An 18,118-nucleotide genomic window follows, 5' to 3' on the forward strand; every position below is an offset into this window, starting at 1 on the left:
TCTCCGTCTTACTAAATGTAAAATAGTATATACAGCACGATAAACGAAATTAGTAACGAAAGTGGCAATAACCTAACAATAGTGTAAGGTCGATGCAAAATGACTCATAAACAGAAACGTCCTCGGTTTTTTGGGTGTTTGCCACGTTTTAATTATGCCCGTGACGCTGTTTATATACGAGTATGTACTTACATGAAGAAATTTAGTAATAATGGGAAGCCTTACACATTTTCAATAAAAGCTAAAGCTCATATATGCCAAATATTAAATTTGACATATAGTATGTACTATGTACTAAGTTCAACTTAAAGCGGCCAACAATAGGAAATATATGTAAGACTATATTATATTCTAAGACAATATTTTATCTCAAAGAAAAAACATAAAACTACTTAATCGATATAAATATCGTAGCTTCCATATGAAACACTAATGATTGAATCGCGTGTCACCCTCGTATTAGTAGGCGTTTTCAACTTTTCAACATTTTCCAATTCCCTTTATTTTTGGCCGCTAGTAAAAGTTTTAACAGTGCTACTGATAATAATCGCTTATTATCTATATCAATAATCTATATTTAAACGTTCCCCGTGTAATCAGTTATGTCTATAACTTTTAAAAGGTTAAAATGCATATTTAAATACTTTTTATCATCAGGTTCGCGCTTTATGAATTATTTTCATTTCCCCGATGTTGTATCTATGGCAAAGCGGCGTTAAGTTCCGCCACTCATTTCGGAATATCTTATTTATGGGCAGAAAGCGGAGATCGGAATGTCTTAACATCACGTTCTCTCTGCCTATCTAGAAGGCTAAATGCGGGATGAAAAAATGTCTGTTTCTGTATAATACGAAAAAATATAATTTCTGTTTGTTCGTATTTCAAGTATCATTCAAAAACATTCGTTCTTCAATATATTATATGTATGTTATAATATATTGAAGAACGAATGTTTTTGAACGAATGTTTTTGAATGTACGAATGTTTTGTATGTAAGTGAACGCATCCAAATAGGTCGAGAATATTTACTTCCAAAACAGTCAACAGTTCTTTATGCGTCATACTCAAAATGTAATCTTAAATTGTATAAGATATTTGTATATTTATATAAATGATGTGACCTCGTCATTCTCCTCATTTTCATTGTATTTTGTATGGCTCATGTTTATTTTAGAACATCGAATTGTGTCATTATTGTTTCACACGTTTGGTCAGATAGGACAAAATATGTTTAAATATATGAACATGAATCATTAATAATTATTATTATTGTGATTTTTGATGGAATTTGGATTAAAAAGTAATTAAATACAAAGCTACGTCTTTAATGTATTTTTTAAAAGCTTTTATTTTTATTATATAAAGATATCTATTGTCACATTTATGTAGATTTAATTTGATTTAGCTTGAATGCTTGCTTGCTTCATGCTGTATCCCGTATATAGCAGGTTAGGCAGAGGGAAACTGTAATTAAAATACTGTTGTGTACTTAATTTTTAAAACATTGCGAGTTGAGTGATAGAACTCAACGCTGCACTTAGTTTTCTTATATATTTTATTTATTCATGCGGGAATTGAACCCACAAGAGGCGCTGCGAGACGACGACCTCCACTTATCTATATATCTATAATTATTTCACAGTGCTGCCACCCGACGTGCACCCGTAGCTGCCCCTCCCCCGCTTATGGAGGGAGAGGCTTTAGCCTCAAGATTATTGGAGTTGCAACCACAGGGAGCCAAGTTTTTGGCGTAAGTTATAATTTTTTTCATAAATATATTTATTTTTGAGTTATAATGCTTAGGATCATTAAATATTTTGCTTATATTTTTTAAAAAAATAATATTTTTTATGTATAATTGACTTACGTTTTAATATTTAAATAATAACCAAACAGAATAGATCTAAAACATTTGTATTTTAAAATATAAAACACTTGTTTTTTTTTGGATATATAAAATTTAATCAGTTTATTGCTACATAGTACACGAATAATATTATTTTTCCAGGCCAGTTATAATCGAAGTACCAATCTTCACAGCGTCATGCCCGGAGAGGGAAATTGTAATACTAAGGTCTGACACTGGCGAGACCTGGCAAGACCATTACCTACATAACAACGATAATCCTATGATACAGGTATTTTTAATATTTTAATAAGATTTTATATACCTATAATTTATAGTATTTCGTATATTGCCTGTCTACCCTATTATATGCAAGACATGATGAGTATGAGTCTAAAAAATACTATTCTTTTATTCCTTACTTACGATTATTATTTGTACTTCTAAACTATTTTATTTCTATAATTCCCAGGAAGCACTAACCCGCGAGCGACAAGAGCATGGCAACAGCGGCGAGTCACTAGGAGAGAACGGAGAGAGGGTCACTCGCATCATAACATGTGACTTCCCGCACTACCTGGCGGTCGTATCACGAGTGCGCCAAGAAGTCCATATTATAGGGCCCGAGGGAGGCACTATATCTTCTGCTCATATACCACAGGTGATTTATCTATTCATCTGTTTATATCTGTATGTACTGTTCGTATAACGAGACGCCGCCGTGACGCCAGTTTTCTCTGAACTTTTGCGTATACACTCGGGAGCAAAATAATAAAAATTAACAAAAATCCTGTAATCAAATATGCACGACTTTCCAAAAAATACTTTTTCCAATAAAAAAATTGAAACAAGTTATTCTTGTTGGATTGAATATAATTTGCAATAGTTTTCTTTTTTGATATAAATTATATTGGCACAAACTTTGCCAATGGGTTCACAAATACGCGACATTTACAAGGTAAAGTGAGTATAGGTATTGCATCTCGAGATGCAATTTCATCATAATTGGGCGTTGCCTGGGGGACGGAGTGTGTTAACTGCCATGTGTAGGATACAGTGTGAAACCAAATAAAACAACTAACCTTTCTGCCATCTTTCCAGGTCCAAGCCCTCTTCCCACCAGCGGCACTGACCAAGCGCATCCGCGTGGGGCTGCAGGCGCACGGCGCAGCACCTGCTATGTGCAAGCGCGCCCTACCGCGCCTCGCCGCCGTGTCACCCGTGCTCACGGTGGAGCCCCGCCGACGCAAGTTCCACCGGTCCATAACCCTGACGGCTCCTTTACCACATTGTGTTGATGCTAAGGTCAGTTATTATATCTTTTTCTTAATATGTCAATCTTTCAAGTGTTGTATCTAGTAGTACTAATGAAACATGTAAGTATGCGCGGGTCGCAGTGTTGCCATGTAATAGAAATATTTTTAAATTACTACTTATTTTAGGATTTTTTGTCTTTAATTGTGAGCTACCATTCACATTTCTGTAAAATCAAATAAATTATTTTCTTTTAATTAATAGGAAATTCTCTCTAAAGGTTCCTCTTAATTTCTCTTCTAAAGGTTCCTCTTAATTTCCCGTAAAATAAAAAACTGCAGCAATACTAAATTTATTTGTAATTTGTAGTTACTAGCTTCAGGTACCAGAAGTTTTTAATATTAATAATTAACTTTACAAAGATAAAAAAGATTTTATATTTTTTAAATAAATATGTATATTTTTACATAAAAAATATCAGAAATAGCAAAGATATCAGAATGAAACTTCCAAATTTTATTAATTAATAATATTTTAATATAATAGCATCATATTGGGTTCAATAAATTACAATAAATTATTTAATTTCCAGGTCAACAGTCACGACAAACAATCTACAGCTAATCTACGTCTTTTATGCTCAATAATGGGTGGGCAAGCTCGAGCTGTATGGGAGGATGTCACAGGTTCAACTCCCCTCACGATAACTGATGACTGTGCTTCCTTTACTACTACTGTTTCAGCTAGGTTTGTAGTAGTATAGCTCTTTTTAACAATTTTATTACGTTTTTCAACACTTAGGAACAAGGTTTTTTTCTGACCACTAAGCCATACATACCTATCATGTTACTTTGAAATTCCGATACGCTTGTACTTGGTACAAATTTTCATTATACAAAAATTATTACTAATGATAACTTGGCAAAAGAGAATGCTATTCATTAAATATTTTTGCATAAAAATCTTGAAAATATTAAGTGTTTAAAAAGAAAACAACTTAGGCAAGTTTTTATTCAATTATTCTTTATTCTTTCCAGGTTTTGGTTGATGAATTGTCAAAATGTAAGCGACGCTACCAAATTAGCAACGGAACTATACAGGTAACAAATTTAATATCACCTCAACAACATATTATATATCTATATGCGTATGTATATGAAGAAAAGAAGCACATTTGAGCCGCTGTTAGTCAAAGTGCGGCGTTAAGTTACTAATTAACACGTAGTGTGTAAAACTCGGACAGAAAACGAAATTTTTTTAGTTTCACTATAAATCCCACATATAGCAGAGTACCAGTAGGGCAGGAGAAATTTTCGCAGTCTTGTCACTAGAGCAAGGAAATATTTCATTACATTGAGTTGGAGTCGAATCCACAACCATCCCGTTTACATTCACACGCTGTGCTACTGCGCCACGGCAGCCTCATAAATTATTTTTTTTATAATCGTAATTTAACACCAAATTAACAATAATAATTTCTTAAAAAACAGAGAAATGCTGTTAGTACCATTCGAAGTGCGCATAGTAGTGCTTGGAAAACGACTGGACGCTTTAGAAGGAAGATTATTAGTACTCTACATCACTGACAGATACGCGTACGACACGTTATTGCATCAGGTATTTGAATTTTGAATCATTATTTTTAGTTTTATAATTTTCATGTTATAATTATATTAGTACAGTCATTTTTATATTGTTTGTAAAAGAAAATACAATACAATTGAGAAATTCCTTCAAACGAAATAAGTTTTTTATTTGTGACATTTTTTTTATCCACTTTGGTTAAATCTGAATATTGTTTATGTATTTTTGTTTTATAAATTCGATTCTTTACAACTTGGAGAAAATTAATATGACCCAATATTTCTTATATTGTACTTTTATAGTTAAACGTCAAAGTTCAAAAATCTATTCTTGGCTGATGTCTTTGTTTTAATATTATAATTCTTGTGCTAACATATGCAAATAAATATATAATAGGCGATATATTATTTTTAAATTAAAAATCGTGATTTTGATCAATTCAATCAATTTCACTTCAAAAATTAGCAGGATACAAACCTGCAATCTCGGTATTTTTGTATGAACTTTTCATCTCCTTTACGCTTTCAATGTGAACCAAATCATAGCTTGCATCGTTTTGTTGTAACGCCATCTAGAAACGGATTGGTTTAACTTTTTTCAGGTATTCCTGTAAAAATTGAAACATTTTATATATTATATTTCTTCACGCTTCACGCTGTATCCTGGCTATATATAACTGTATAGGAGGACCTATTGTTAGACAGTAAGACACTCCCCACCCCACGTACCGCAAAGCTTTTGCGACATTGCGTGTTCAGTGGTGGAGCTCAATGATGTGCTTTATAAATGAGAATAATTAGCACTCCCAAGTGGAAATCGAACCCACAACTGTCGTGTTTACAATCAAATCTATATAATTATTGTTTAGTTAAATTAGATAATTTGTTTAACTTACAATTAACAAATAAATGACTTTACTTTACGTTAATTATATTAACTAAGTATTATTATACTTGTTTCAAAATAAATATTTAATACATTATTGTTTTGTCTACCAGGAGCATTATACAGAGGTAGCGCATTCAACAGCAGTCAGATTTTTGGACGGAAAACCTATATATTTGGAGTTTTCTGGAAACTTAGTGCCGGTCACTAAATCGGGAACACAACCTACTTTCACCTTTGAGGTAATGTAACATATAGATAAACCTTACAATGTATATTTATTAAAAAGTTTAAAAATTAAGAAATTCAGTTTTAAGTCAATTATTAGCTTAGCTTTTCCTTTTTAATGCTACTGTTTATAATACTCAGTTAAAGTGTACAATTTGTTAAAGTAATCATTACGATTTTATTTCGTATTCGTTGCTTTCAATTGGTAAGGAAAAATTGAAGTTGTTAAAATTATTACATTTAACATTTTGGGTTTTATAAATTAAATTTTTAGGTTTCTTTCCTATTCTTATAGATTATTTCTTTATTTATTATTAATTAAAATACTGTGATTATTACAGTCCTTCAAAGACAACAGAGTTGAGTTTACAGTGAGAGTGAAACATCACGAAGAATCACCATCTGGAAGGATTTACTTCATGAATGAACCTAAAGTAAGCAAAATTTTGTTATTTGTAGTTACTCGTTAAAAACATTTCAATATAAGATATTATTTAATCTGTTATCATTATTAGTAGCTAATTTAAATGTTATGATATTTTAATCGCATGCTGACTTCATATACGTTCTTTCAATGTAGCTTAAATATCTTTATTATTTATTATAAGTAATATGCCGTCACGTAAGCAAGCATAAATCTGTGCTCATCTCTAATTTGCTATAATCGGGATATAATTAAAAATAGCCCTAAATTAACACAATGTGAAGCTGAAAAAAAAATCTGTGTTACGTTGTTTGATTTTGTAATGAATAGAAGTCACTAATGTAAAAAAAACAAGCCCTTTTTTCATAGCATAAGGCAATTTTTAATTCAGCTGGGGTAACTATTTATCTATCTAATACGGTCAAGTTCCAATCGACAACATTTTTTCTTATCTTTTATTACTATTTTTTATATATTATGTACCTACATGTAGATAATTAATACCTTTTTCCTTTCCAGGTAGCCAAAGGTGAACAGCAAACGAATCCAGCGTGTGTGTTGGACGTGGCGCTACCAGAGCGCATCGCGCCTCGTGCCGCTAAGAGTCACCTCGATTGCCTTAATTTGGATCAATCTGGTATGAAACGATAATTTTTTTGCATATATTTGTCAAGTCACTGCAGTTAAATTATAAATATGTGTCTCTAGTGAGATTCGAGCTATGGATAGTGCGTTTACTTTGTCGTACTTGAAAACCAGGTACGTAATAATAATATAGAATACCCACATCGTTCAACTCAAACAAACTATAAAATTTGTAGTAGAACGTCTTCCCTGTCTACCGTATATTTTCTAATTAGTATTAATGGTAGTGTGCCACTCAAAATGCAATGGAAAATGGAGAACGGAAATTTCCTCTTAACACTGGGTTCCCAGGTTCCCTCTGCTTACCCTGGTATATGCGGAATGCAGCATAACGCCAAAAAATAATAATTCTCTAGCACTGTAAGCCATTAGGAGAAAGAGATTACTGGATGACACAAGTCAAATATATTAGTAGTCAATTACAAAACTGAAATTATTAATATATATTTTTTTAAATACAAAAGAAATAATATTACGAACACCCTAAACAATACAGCAGTTGCTATATTTTACTTACTTGTTCTGATATGATGAAATTTATACAAATTAGTTCCCCAAAAAATAATTAATAACCTATGAAAAATAAAGAAAAACCTTAACAAAAAAAATGAAAAATCTTATTTAAATCTTAATAAAAAAGAATCTTATCTGTTTATAGTAAAAATATTTTTTATTTATTTTTCGTTTCTTTGGCCAGGTTTCGACGCACTAAAAGACGAGCTGAGCTTCCACTGGGACCACAACCACAGTGTGGGACCGCCTTCCATACCGAGTGAACCTGTGCTTGTGATCAACGGACACGTATGTATTTTAAAATATTTTTTATTGTACGAGAACGAAGTAAGTCAAGAGCGATGAAATGAAAACAATTAATTTTCATACACTCATTGATTATATCACACGCTGTCCTACTACGCCAAACTGCTAGATATATTGATATATTGTTAACTGGATAAAATAATACTATATTTATAGTTTGTTTTTTAAATATTTTAATTGTCTATTGCAGGATAAATCAATCGCTAATGGCGATGTAAAATATCCCTCCCACCCCGTCGCTAAAGAGACTGAAGATAAAGATAATAAACCTCACGGTTAGTAGAAGCTCTAGAGAAATATTTAATTATTTGAATAAATATCTTACGAAAACGCATTTTGATACAATATTTTATACAATTATTTCTTATTATTATTTTCTCTGACATGAAACTAACAAACAGCACAAAATTGACTAATTGTAAACAATTAGTTAGTTATTATTTAATTATTTATGTTATTTTATTATGTAGTAGTATTGTCATCATATATTTCATTACATGTCATGCTAGCCCTCCCATACACATGTAGACTCTGCTTTGCAAGACACAAACAAAAACTAAATTTTTTAATATATTTTTAAGTTTTTATTAATAATATGTACGTATATTATTATTATATTACTATAAATATTTCGGTTTCTATACATGTATAATATGATTCCTCTTATACAGACGTCACGACAAATTAAATGTGAGTATATGGAAACAGTAGATTAATCAATAATTTATTTCAGTAAACGGTGACAGCCAGCACGTTGATTCCAATAAAACAAAGGCAACTTTCGATTCTGACGAAGATAAAACACCAATGAATACTCTAGAGAAAGGTAAAAAGAAACCAGAAGGTTTCTTAGGCGGGCTTGCGGGTAAAGTGAAAAATGTATTCGGTCATAGCGAGGATAAAGAGGATAGTAAGGAATCGTCACCTAAGCCTCAACCTAAGCCACGTGAATCTAAAGAAAAATCTCCACCCAAACCAGCCCCTAGGCTCATTAATGAAGATCTGTTAGAGAAAGTCGAAGATATGTTCAAAGATGTGAAATCTAAGCCCCATACTAAAGATGACGACGATGTCAATAATCAAGTATACGCGACGAAACTAATAGTTGAAGAAGAATCTCCAAATGACATACGACTAAAAGCAGAAGAGTTATACCACCAATATGAGCATATGCAGCCAGTAGACACCCCTTTACATTGTAAGAAAACCGATCCCTTCATATTTTACACGGGATGTTGTGAAGGTAGATATAAGAAAGGTGAAAAACATCGACATGACGAAACTTCTAATTTGGCGGACAGAATCGAACAAGTTGCATTCGTTACTAAAGAAATTAATGAAAGTGCAGAAAATGATATAAAAGATAATCTAGATAAGGTCGCAAAGGAAAAGGATAATATCAAACAACAAGCAAGCGACATCAAAGAGGATATTATAGTCAAATCAGAAAACCTAAAGAACGATTTGATTAACAAAAAGGAAGAATTAAAATCTAACATTGAAAATAACGTTCAAAATGCTAATAATGCAGTCAATAATAAATTAAATGAATTATCTGAATCCGTAGATAAAACGAAAGACGATACTAAAGCTAAAATCGTTGATGTACAGACAAAGGCTTCTTCAGACTTTGATAATATTATGTCTTCTGCTAATGGCAAAGTAAGTAACGTGATTGAAGCTGTTGATGATGCACAAGAAAAAGCTAAAAGCAAGTTTCATGAACTTGATTTTGCAGCAATGGAGCGAGCTGAAGAGATGAGACTCAGAGGTCAAGATAAGTTATTCCAATTAGGAAAAACAATCGAAGAAACATCTGAAGACGTTACAGACGCAGCGCAAGACAAAACAAGTTCAATTTTAAACAAAGTAAATGATCTTAAGAATGACATTAATAAAACTCCTCAAGACGTACAGAATCATAATGAAAATATTAAGGACAAAGCGAACAACGTTAAAGAAAATGCTAAGAGTACAATAGATGAAGCCAAAGTAGTAGCTAACGACAAGCTCAATCAATTAGGCGAATCTGTTGATTCAATAAAAGAAAAAGGCCATAAATCTAAGAATAAAAATAAAAAAGAGAAGAAATCTAAAGAAGGTAAAAACTTTTTCACGGGTTTAGTACATAATATTTTTGGGGAAAAAGAAAAAATTGAAGATGATATCAAAGGAAAAATTGCTGAAGGCAAAGATTCTGCAAACAAATTGGCGAAGCAAGCGTCTGATGCAAAGAATGAATTAGAAGATAATCTTTCTAAAGAGCAAGAAAAATTGAAAGAAAGTACAGAAATAGTAGTGCAAAGTGCTCAAAATAAAAAGGATGAATTAGTACAAAATGTTAAAAATCAGAAAGAAGAGCTGATAAACGAAGCAAAAAATAAATCAGAATCTATTTTGAATAACGTGCAAAATCAGAAAGATGAATTGTTACAAAATGCTAAAAATACAAAGGAAGAATTAATAGACGATACAAAAAATAAGATAGAGGACGTAGCTCAGACTGTACAAGATAAGTCTAGCGAAATCATAGGAAGTGCCAAGCAAAAGAAAGAAGAGCTGGTACACAATGCACAAGAAAAGAAAAATGAGTTATTGGATAAAGTACAAGAAGTTCAAATTGAACTAATTCAAAATAAAAACGACGTAAAAGATTCATTGATTCAAAGTGCTCAAGACAAAGTTAATGACGTATCACAGGGCTTGCAAAGCAAAAAAGATGAGATAGTGCTAGCTTCTGAAGAGGTATTAAAGAGTGCTCAAGATAAAAAAGATGAACTCTTACAATCTGCACACGACCAAACTCAAAATGTCGTTAAATCTGTAAACGACAAAAAAGAGGAACTCGTACAAAATGCCACAAATACAGCTGACTTAATCATTGAAAATGTAAATAATGCCAACGATGAAATAGCACAAAATATTCAAGTTGCAAAGAATGATGCAGTACAAATTGTACAGGATAAAAAGAAGGAGTTAGAGGGATCTTTTAACGATACGAAAAGTTCAGTAGAAAATTCTATCCATGATAAAACTGAACAAGCTAAAAACAAAGTAGAAGAGGTGAAATCAGGTGTACAATTTGCGATTAGTGAAAAGAATGATGTATTAATAACCGCTAAAAACGCTGCGCAAGATGAGGCAGAGGACAGGCTGAATAGAATAAGGCAACAGGCTGAACAGACAACTGAAGAAATCAAAAGAGCAGCAGAGGAAACTATAAATGCTGCTGTAAATAAAAAATCAGAGGTACAAAGTAACATCTCAAACAAATTCAATGAAATAAAGGATAGTGGAAGAGATGAAGTACAAAGTATTCAGGAGGTGGCTTGTGATAAAGGAAATGAGTTACAATCATCAGCTTTAGAAACTTTCGATCAAGTTCAGAATTCAACATCCAGTGCTTTTGATTCCGTGGAAAGTGCCGCTACAGATAAGGTTAGAGCCGCAAAGGACACATACGATGATTTACAAAGCTCTACCAGAGACACGTTGGCAGACATTCGGGACGATGTTCAAGGTCTAGAAAGTTCTGCGCAGGACACGTTGCGTAGCTTCCAGAGTTCCGCAGGAAATACATTCGATAGCTTAGAAGACTCTGCGCGGGAATTCGTCGGTGGTGTTCACAGTACTGCATCAAGCGCAGAAAAAAGCTCGAAGGAATTATTCGGGAACGTTAAGGATAGCTTTGAGGGTTTCCAAGTAGCGGCTGGAAATAAACTGGAGGATATAAAGGGTTCAGCCAAGGATAGGTTAGAGCAAGTGGATGATAGCTTGGACAAAGCCAAGGCGAGTGCTAAGAAAAGTGAGGAGGTTGTAGCCGACACTATCGCGAATGAAACGGACAAGTTCACGAGTAGTCTCAACGACTTGGGCAATTCCGTTTTCGGCATATCCGGGAAAGGTTAGTATATTTTCTGTATATCTGCTATGTTTAAAGTATTTTTCACTTATTTTGCTAATAAAGCCCGAGTCATTGCTAGTTTTGAAATGTTGTTAATTGTAATAGTTTATAATAGAAAATTATTTCTAGGATTTATGAAAGATTCCAGCACGAAGTTGCTTGAATCGGAAAAGTCACAATCATCGCCACACAAGAAGAGTTCAGGGTAAGTTTTCCTAAAAATAAATTTATAACGTTTTTTATTAAAAAAAAAAACATTTTTACCAAATTGTTTATAACACGTCACACCATCGTGCACTGAACTAATACACAGACTCACTGAAATTTTCCACTCCACTGTCTCTTTTTATTTTACTGTGAAACATTTTATATTATGTGTACTAAATTTTAATTTGAAACCTTTTAGTAATAATTATTTCTTGAATTATTTTATTATTCCTTTTAGCCATTTTGATCTCACATAAAACTTCATAATTGATTGAAATATGTTGTATCTATTAAAATTCTGAAATAAATTAGTAAACTTAAAATTAAATGTTTGATAGTATTCAAATGAAATGATAAATTGGCAACTCTTATTAGAATTAAATTAATTTAAAAAAATCTTACATATTACCTTGGTTTAAACCAGAGTTACCAATACATATTTGAGCTTTAAATAAAAAAAATCTAAATTTTTCAAACACAATGCCCGCTAACTCACGCACGCCTTACAGAATACCGAAACTCAAACGGAGGAAATAAGCGAACGAGCGACGACGAAACTTCTATGGTACATAGAGTAGCTTTACATTTGTAACTATTTATTGTTATTGCACTATTGTTTCACGAGCGCTGTCATCTGGCACTCAGAGACGTCAATTAATATTTGTAGCAACTTAATGTCAGTTAATTGTTTATTGATATGTCTGAGTGTACATGAATGCGATATGACAACAATAAAGTGTCCGTATTATTATTATATTTAAAAGTTTTGAAACTGAAAATCAAAATATTTAATGAACACATTATGATGGTGCTCTGTGAAACAATAGTCGTTTGTGTAGTATTGTGTAAGTTTCTCAGTGGATGTCTATGTGATTTATTTGTACTCCATTTTGAAAATTTTAGAGATTATTCGTGTCACTCGATTTTACAATGGAAGTTGTTGACCTTGAAAACAGTGCTTGGCACTTGGAACTAGCTATTTAACTATAAGTTTTTATGTTTAAAATTTAGTCATATTTATTTAAACAAGCTTATATAATATATGTCAACATTGTGTCATTGTTTTCTTTTATATAAGAATCCAGCGCTGCTTAATAACAACATTTATATTAAATCTTCAATTATTCGTGTTTACAACGCTTCCATTGTCAGTACAAACGAGTACAGTCATTTTATGAAAAATTTTGACGTTTCGATTTCAAAGAAATCAAGGTCTTAGTGCTAGTTAATGGTATTAATGCAGATTTATATAATGTTTTTATTATTATTAATTTATACAGATTTATGTAGGTTTTAAATCGTGTCTATATTCTTGCCTGTATCTTGATATCGCTTTTCGTTTTAAAATCCAATGTTTTATACTTTGACTTAAATAATAATGATTATTAATAATATATTTGACAGTCGTTTTGTTGCAATTTAAGAATTTATATGCTTACGTCCAATCTTGTGCGCTGTGGTATATTAATTTTCGCCTGTTTTTTACTAAACTTTGACATTCAACTATATTATTTTTATTTTTTTTTAAATATTTTATGACAACAGCCCACAAATGCGGACGTAACATTATAACTTTTAATTAAATAATTTGCATTTTATATCTAATATTAAGTATTTATATAATTAGATGCAATATCGATGTTTTTTGTGTTGCATAATTTATTATATTTTAAAAGTGTTTTCTTTATAAAGTTTACACAGCTTTTGTACAGTATTCGGTGCGTCGTAGGTCCTTGCGACCGATGTCTCCAGTTTCATAGATCTGCTAGGATATTTATTTTTTATATATAACTTGGTTTTAGTCTTGACCACGCGCATGTTTAATCGACAGTTATGTTAAATCGATATTTTTTCGTAATGTATATGTATATTTAAGAATAATGCACAATGTAAAATGAATCAATATTCGAAACGAAATTAGCGAGAGTAGTAGCGCTTGCTTCGCCTGTCTCTCTGTTAGTTGTTAATATATTATACGAAATGTTCACGATCAATGGGCTTTTTATTTATTTTTCTTTTTGTTGTCTTTTATACTTTATATTACAATTTTAAGAGCTTTTTTAATGTGTGCTTTTAAATGTGCGTATTTTTATATAACTGATAATTGCAGTTTAAACTGTAGTTTAATTTTTATGTGACAAGATTATAAAATTTTAATAAAAATCAACAATGAAATATTTTAATGGAAATCTGATTATACTACCCATAAATTAATAATTATGGAAACCATAATGCGTGGTAAGAAAGTCAAAGAAAAGAACTTGCAACACTGCACTAAGCATTGCTCCTGCACGATATACAAGCTTTCGGTAAGTTATTTTGCGCCATTACATTTTTTGTTTGTGTTACATTCTCATTTAGACATTAGACGACGATTGTTAAACACATCGAATGTTCAACTTCACGGCCACTCTCCATTATTCACTATGCCTTGTCGTCTGGTATGAAAATTATTTGAAAATATAATAATATGTTATTTGAATATAAAAAAAACTATCTCTATGAGTTTGAAGATTTCTCTATTTAGTATAAAAATGCAATTGCAAACAAATAAAATAAAATTTAAAAGGTACAAGTCGAATTAGACTGTCAACGCACTATACGAAATGCACTTTGCACAATGCACTATTTAGGTTATTGTGGGAATTAACCAATTATTATTTTTTCTTATAAAATATTAAAGTTAGACCATAAATGGTTTGGTTTTAGAACTTGTAGATACTCTTAAATATTATAAAATGGTGATGGCTGAAACCAATTTTTTTCTCCTTATTTTTATTCTTTTCTTGATTAATTAAAAATAAATAAATAAAAAAAAAAAAAATTTATGTATATTTACTTATATACTATACTATATGTTACAGTTTCTTCTCCAAGCTCCGCCGCAACCCTTGAACATTGAAATTCGCCATTTTATGGAATTATAACGGCATGTGTGTATTAAATGTTTGCTGTGTAATAATCGCAGTTTTAATAATAATTAAACGACTTACTTATGCCAAAGTAACAATTTTGAACTAAATGTAATAATGTTATTATTCCTTAAAGTTAATCCTTATTAGTTTTTATTTTTGTTATTTATCATATTATTATTATTTAGAATAACTTGTAGGTGTAATGTTATATTTTGAAGTTTATTTTGGCATACTAAGTCCAATCTGCGTAGATCGTAGCTAGAATGATAGCCACCGTACATTGTAGATTTTTATTAGGTTTATAGTTTTTAATTTTTTTATAAATTAAGAATATTTCTCACTGTTTCTCAATGTGAGCCTTTTGTTTTTTTTAACTTACAATATTTAAAGTAAAAATAAGTAGTCCTTTTCGATATAAAAGTAAATAACGAATTGTTTTTAATTAAATTTCAATGAATTATAAAATAATATTTTACTATAATGAAAATGATTATAGTTTAATATTATAAGGTTCTATTAAATAAAATAACAAATCTTTCTCTGATTTAAATATTTAAGACAATTTTTCTCAATTAAAAAGTCTGCAATGTACCGGTACTAAGAGTACCTGAAGAATGGGTTCTTACAAATTGTTTGACTGTTCGACTTTAGTTAAGAATTGTGTCCAGAATTTGATCATTTTCTACACTCATTTTGACTGTTTATATAATAAGTATATATTAGGAATATTTTTCCATAATAATAATAATTATTAATATTATATATAATTGTTATGACCCCTTATAGCCGACCTCGTGGCGTCGCAAGTCATTTACAATGTGTGTATAATTTATCATTAATTGTATTAATGATCAGTTTATACAAGTGGTGCTTCATTATAACGTTTGGAAAGAAAGTGAAAATTTATTTCTTGAAATAGCCATCTAAACAATATCGATAGTATACGACCTAAGCGTAATTTATAAATACTGTACAAAAAGTTTCTCTTCGTCGATTGTTCGAATTAATCTAATAAAATCTCTTTACTTAAAACTTCAGAAAAAGGTTTGTTTCGATTTAAATTAATTATATAAATAGTTATTATAACTATATTCGTATAGTGTAGTTATTATAAATTATTATTTAAAAGTCATATAAATTAATTGATAATATAAAATATATACCTATATTTAAAAACATTAAAGTCGCATATTAGTCGATATTGCAATTCATTGTTTTCACATTAATTCCTAAGCACGTATTGTTTTAAATACATACTTCTCTGTCATTTTGTGCTCGCAAAGTGAACATGAGTAATATATTTATGTACTTGAAAAATTATTATACTATACCTATTGGTGCATCTAAGATGCTTATTATTATTAATATCGTCGTAGTATTTCTGTTCAAAGGTACAAAAAAGCTAAATACCAATAGTAAAAGTGGTAGTAATATTTTTTAAAAATTCAACGACAATATTCTACTTTTATTATATTTTCATGAATATATATTTTAAGTGTAATATAGTCTTTTTTGTGTTAAAATATTCTATTTAGTGCCTAAGTTAATATTTAATGTGACTATATGTATGTTAGATGTTAACATTAATATTTGACTTTCTAAAGTAAAATTGTGCTAAATTCCATTATAAATAGGAAGTAAAATTAAATTATTAATAATAATCAAAATATAATTTATATGATTACACAAGTTTATTTTGCAATAGAAGTTAATATCAAACTTAACAATGGTGATTAAAAATAATACTATATTACTAATTTGCTAAATCTATTATTCTTGTTATTGGATGTTCAAACAACTTTTTACTTAATATTGTATTAAGAAAAACGTAAAACATAACATCAAAAATTTCTTCTTTATATGTAAAAGTTGTATTTCACATCAAATGTGTTAATTAAAATGAGATCTGTGCTAATAAATGAAGAAGCCCACAAAAATTCTGAATGTACTGTGATGCCAAAATAATATGAAAATTATGTATAAAGTTTAACTTTTGTTAATTTATTATTAGAGTCTATTGTCACACTATTTATTGCTTTTAGTAATAAATTTTATTGCGAAAGTTTTGTTTTTTTATTTACTTGCCAAATGGTTAAATTGTATTATCTGCACATTTTTAGTAATGGCAATTGCTAACGCACTTCAACAGAGATAAGAGCCAACTTTTTTTAAGTACAATGTATTTTCTTTCTACTTAGGATGTATCAAAGAAATATTTTAATTTAAATTTTAAATTGAGTGAGAATCGAACCCGCAACCTGTAGCCTGTACACATACTTGTGCCCCTGCGCCACGACTGGTCTCAAAATTGATTTTTTATATTCGTATAATTCAAATTCAATTCACGTTGTTCATACATATAATAGGGTAAGCTCCTGGGAACCTGCAAGGTGAAAGGACACTCTGTTTCCAACATTTCGCCGTTCGAGTGTCGAAGTTATGTGGCAGAACTTAACGCCGCACTTGGCCTTTTTACGAGTGGAAAAGGAACGGTTGCCCAAGTCGGCGGCTATGAAAGGAAATAATATAAGATTTGCTGTTTTGTCTACTTTATTCTCAATACAATATTTTTAATATCACAAGATAAGAAATAAGAATGTAAATACTAATCAGTGTATAATATAAAACATTATATATCCTAGTATAATAAAACTTAACTTTGTTGGTATCAAAAACAAAAAATACAGAAAAAAAATAACCACTATCACGTGGTATTAGTTCTTGGAATATTGATTAATTATTTCATAACAATAAACTCATATTATCTAAAAAAACATCAATATTATTCAATTGTAAAAGAATATTATTCAAAATAACATACATTTTATGAAAACTTTATAAATAAATGCAAGCATAATAAATAATTATAAAAGTACTGTATGTAATAGTATGAACTATTTTAAATACATTATTTAGTTATAATGCAAAGACATTATGGTTTTCATATACCATATTTATTATTTTTAAAGTTATTCCTTAGGAAAGAATATACATACATACATTTAATGTTAAAATTATGAAAGTTAATGTTTGAATTAATTGAAGTTACTATAAACATATTATAAATGCATATAATAAATATACACATTTAGAAAGAAAGACATTGGTAACATCTCTTTTTTTTTTAAGACTTCTACACTAATTGAATTAAGGCACAGTTATAATATACTTAATATATATTGATTTTATGTTAAAAAACCACAACCTGCACTTTGTGCAAAAGTAATGATTGACAGTTTGTGCTGAATTATAGTTTAACTACTTTGATATATGATTTTAAAATGAAGGCCAGTTTCAAAACTTCTGTTAGGGCTCTTATTTCATTTCAAAATATAATATACAGGTAGGTATATTTAATTAATTCCTATGTGTATAATAGACAAATTCATTTGACAAAAACTAATAAA

The 18,118-nt window shown here is 30.2% G+C and overlaps 2 protein-coding genes across 5 annotated transcripts in view; one reads left to right on the forward strand and one right to left on the reverse strand.

Annotated features, from left to right (window-relative positions):
• Positions 1-16,773, forward strand: part of LOC146529641 (uncharacterized) — a 110,307-nt gene extending 93,534 nt beyond the window's left edge. For 3 of the 4 annotated variants that reach the window (XM_085201655.1, XM_085201658.1, XM_085201657.1), the window contains 15 exons: positions 1,643-1,750; positions 2,009-2,138; positions 2,319-2,507; positions 2,948-3,151; positions 3,693-3,847; positions 4,138-4,200; positions 4,591-4,717; positions 5,683-5,811; positions 6,139-6,231; positions 6,741-6,858; positions 7,564-7,667; positions 7,876-7,960; positions 8,419-11,589; positions 11,719-11,794; positions 14,661-16,773. In XM_085201655.1, coding sequence (XP_085057781.1) covers positions 1,643-1,750; positions 2,009-2,138; positions 2,319-2,507; positions 2,948-3,151; positions 3,693-3,847; positions 4,138-4,200; positions 4,591-4,717; positions 5,683-5,811; positions 6,139-6,231; positions 6,741-6,858; positions 7,564-7,667; positions 7,876-7,960; positions 8,419-11,589; positions 11,719-11,794; positions 14,661-14,691 — 4,783 coding nt within the window. In that variant the 3' untranslated portion in view covers positions 14,692-16,773. Of the gene's footprint in view, positions 1-1,642; positions 1,751-2,008; positions 2,139-2,318; positions 2,508-2,947; positions 3,152-3,692; positions 3,848-4,137; positions 4,201-4,590; positions 4,718-5,682; positions 5,812-6,138; positions 6,232-6,740; positions 6,859-7,563; positions 7,668-7,875; positions 7,961-8,418; positions 11,590-11,718; positions 11,795-12,305; positions 13,791-14,660 lie in introns of those variants that run through there. The other variant, XM_085201656.1, reaches the window with a different exon arrangement.
• P5cr-2 (Pyrroline-5-carboxylate reductase-like 2) overlaps positions 1-18,118 on the reverse strand; it is a 379,085-nt gene that overhangs the window by 106,940 nt on the left and 254,027 nt on the right. The gene's annotated exons all lie outside the window — the stretch shown is intronic.

The sequence above is a fragment of the Heliconius melpomene genome, chromosome 18, assembly GCF_056956725.1.
Source record: "Heliconius melpomene rosina isolate 202511_hmr_F chromosome 18, ASM5695672v1, whole genome shotgun sequence".
In the NCBI taxonomy this organism is placed as follows: domain Eukaryota; kingdom Metazoa; phylum Arthropoda; class Insecta; order Lepidoptera; family Nymphalidae; genus Heliconius; species Heliconius melpomene.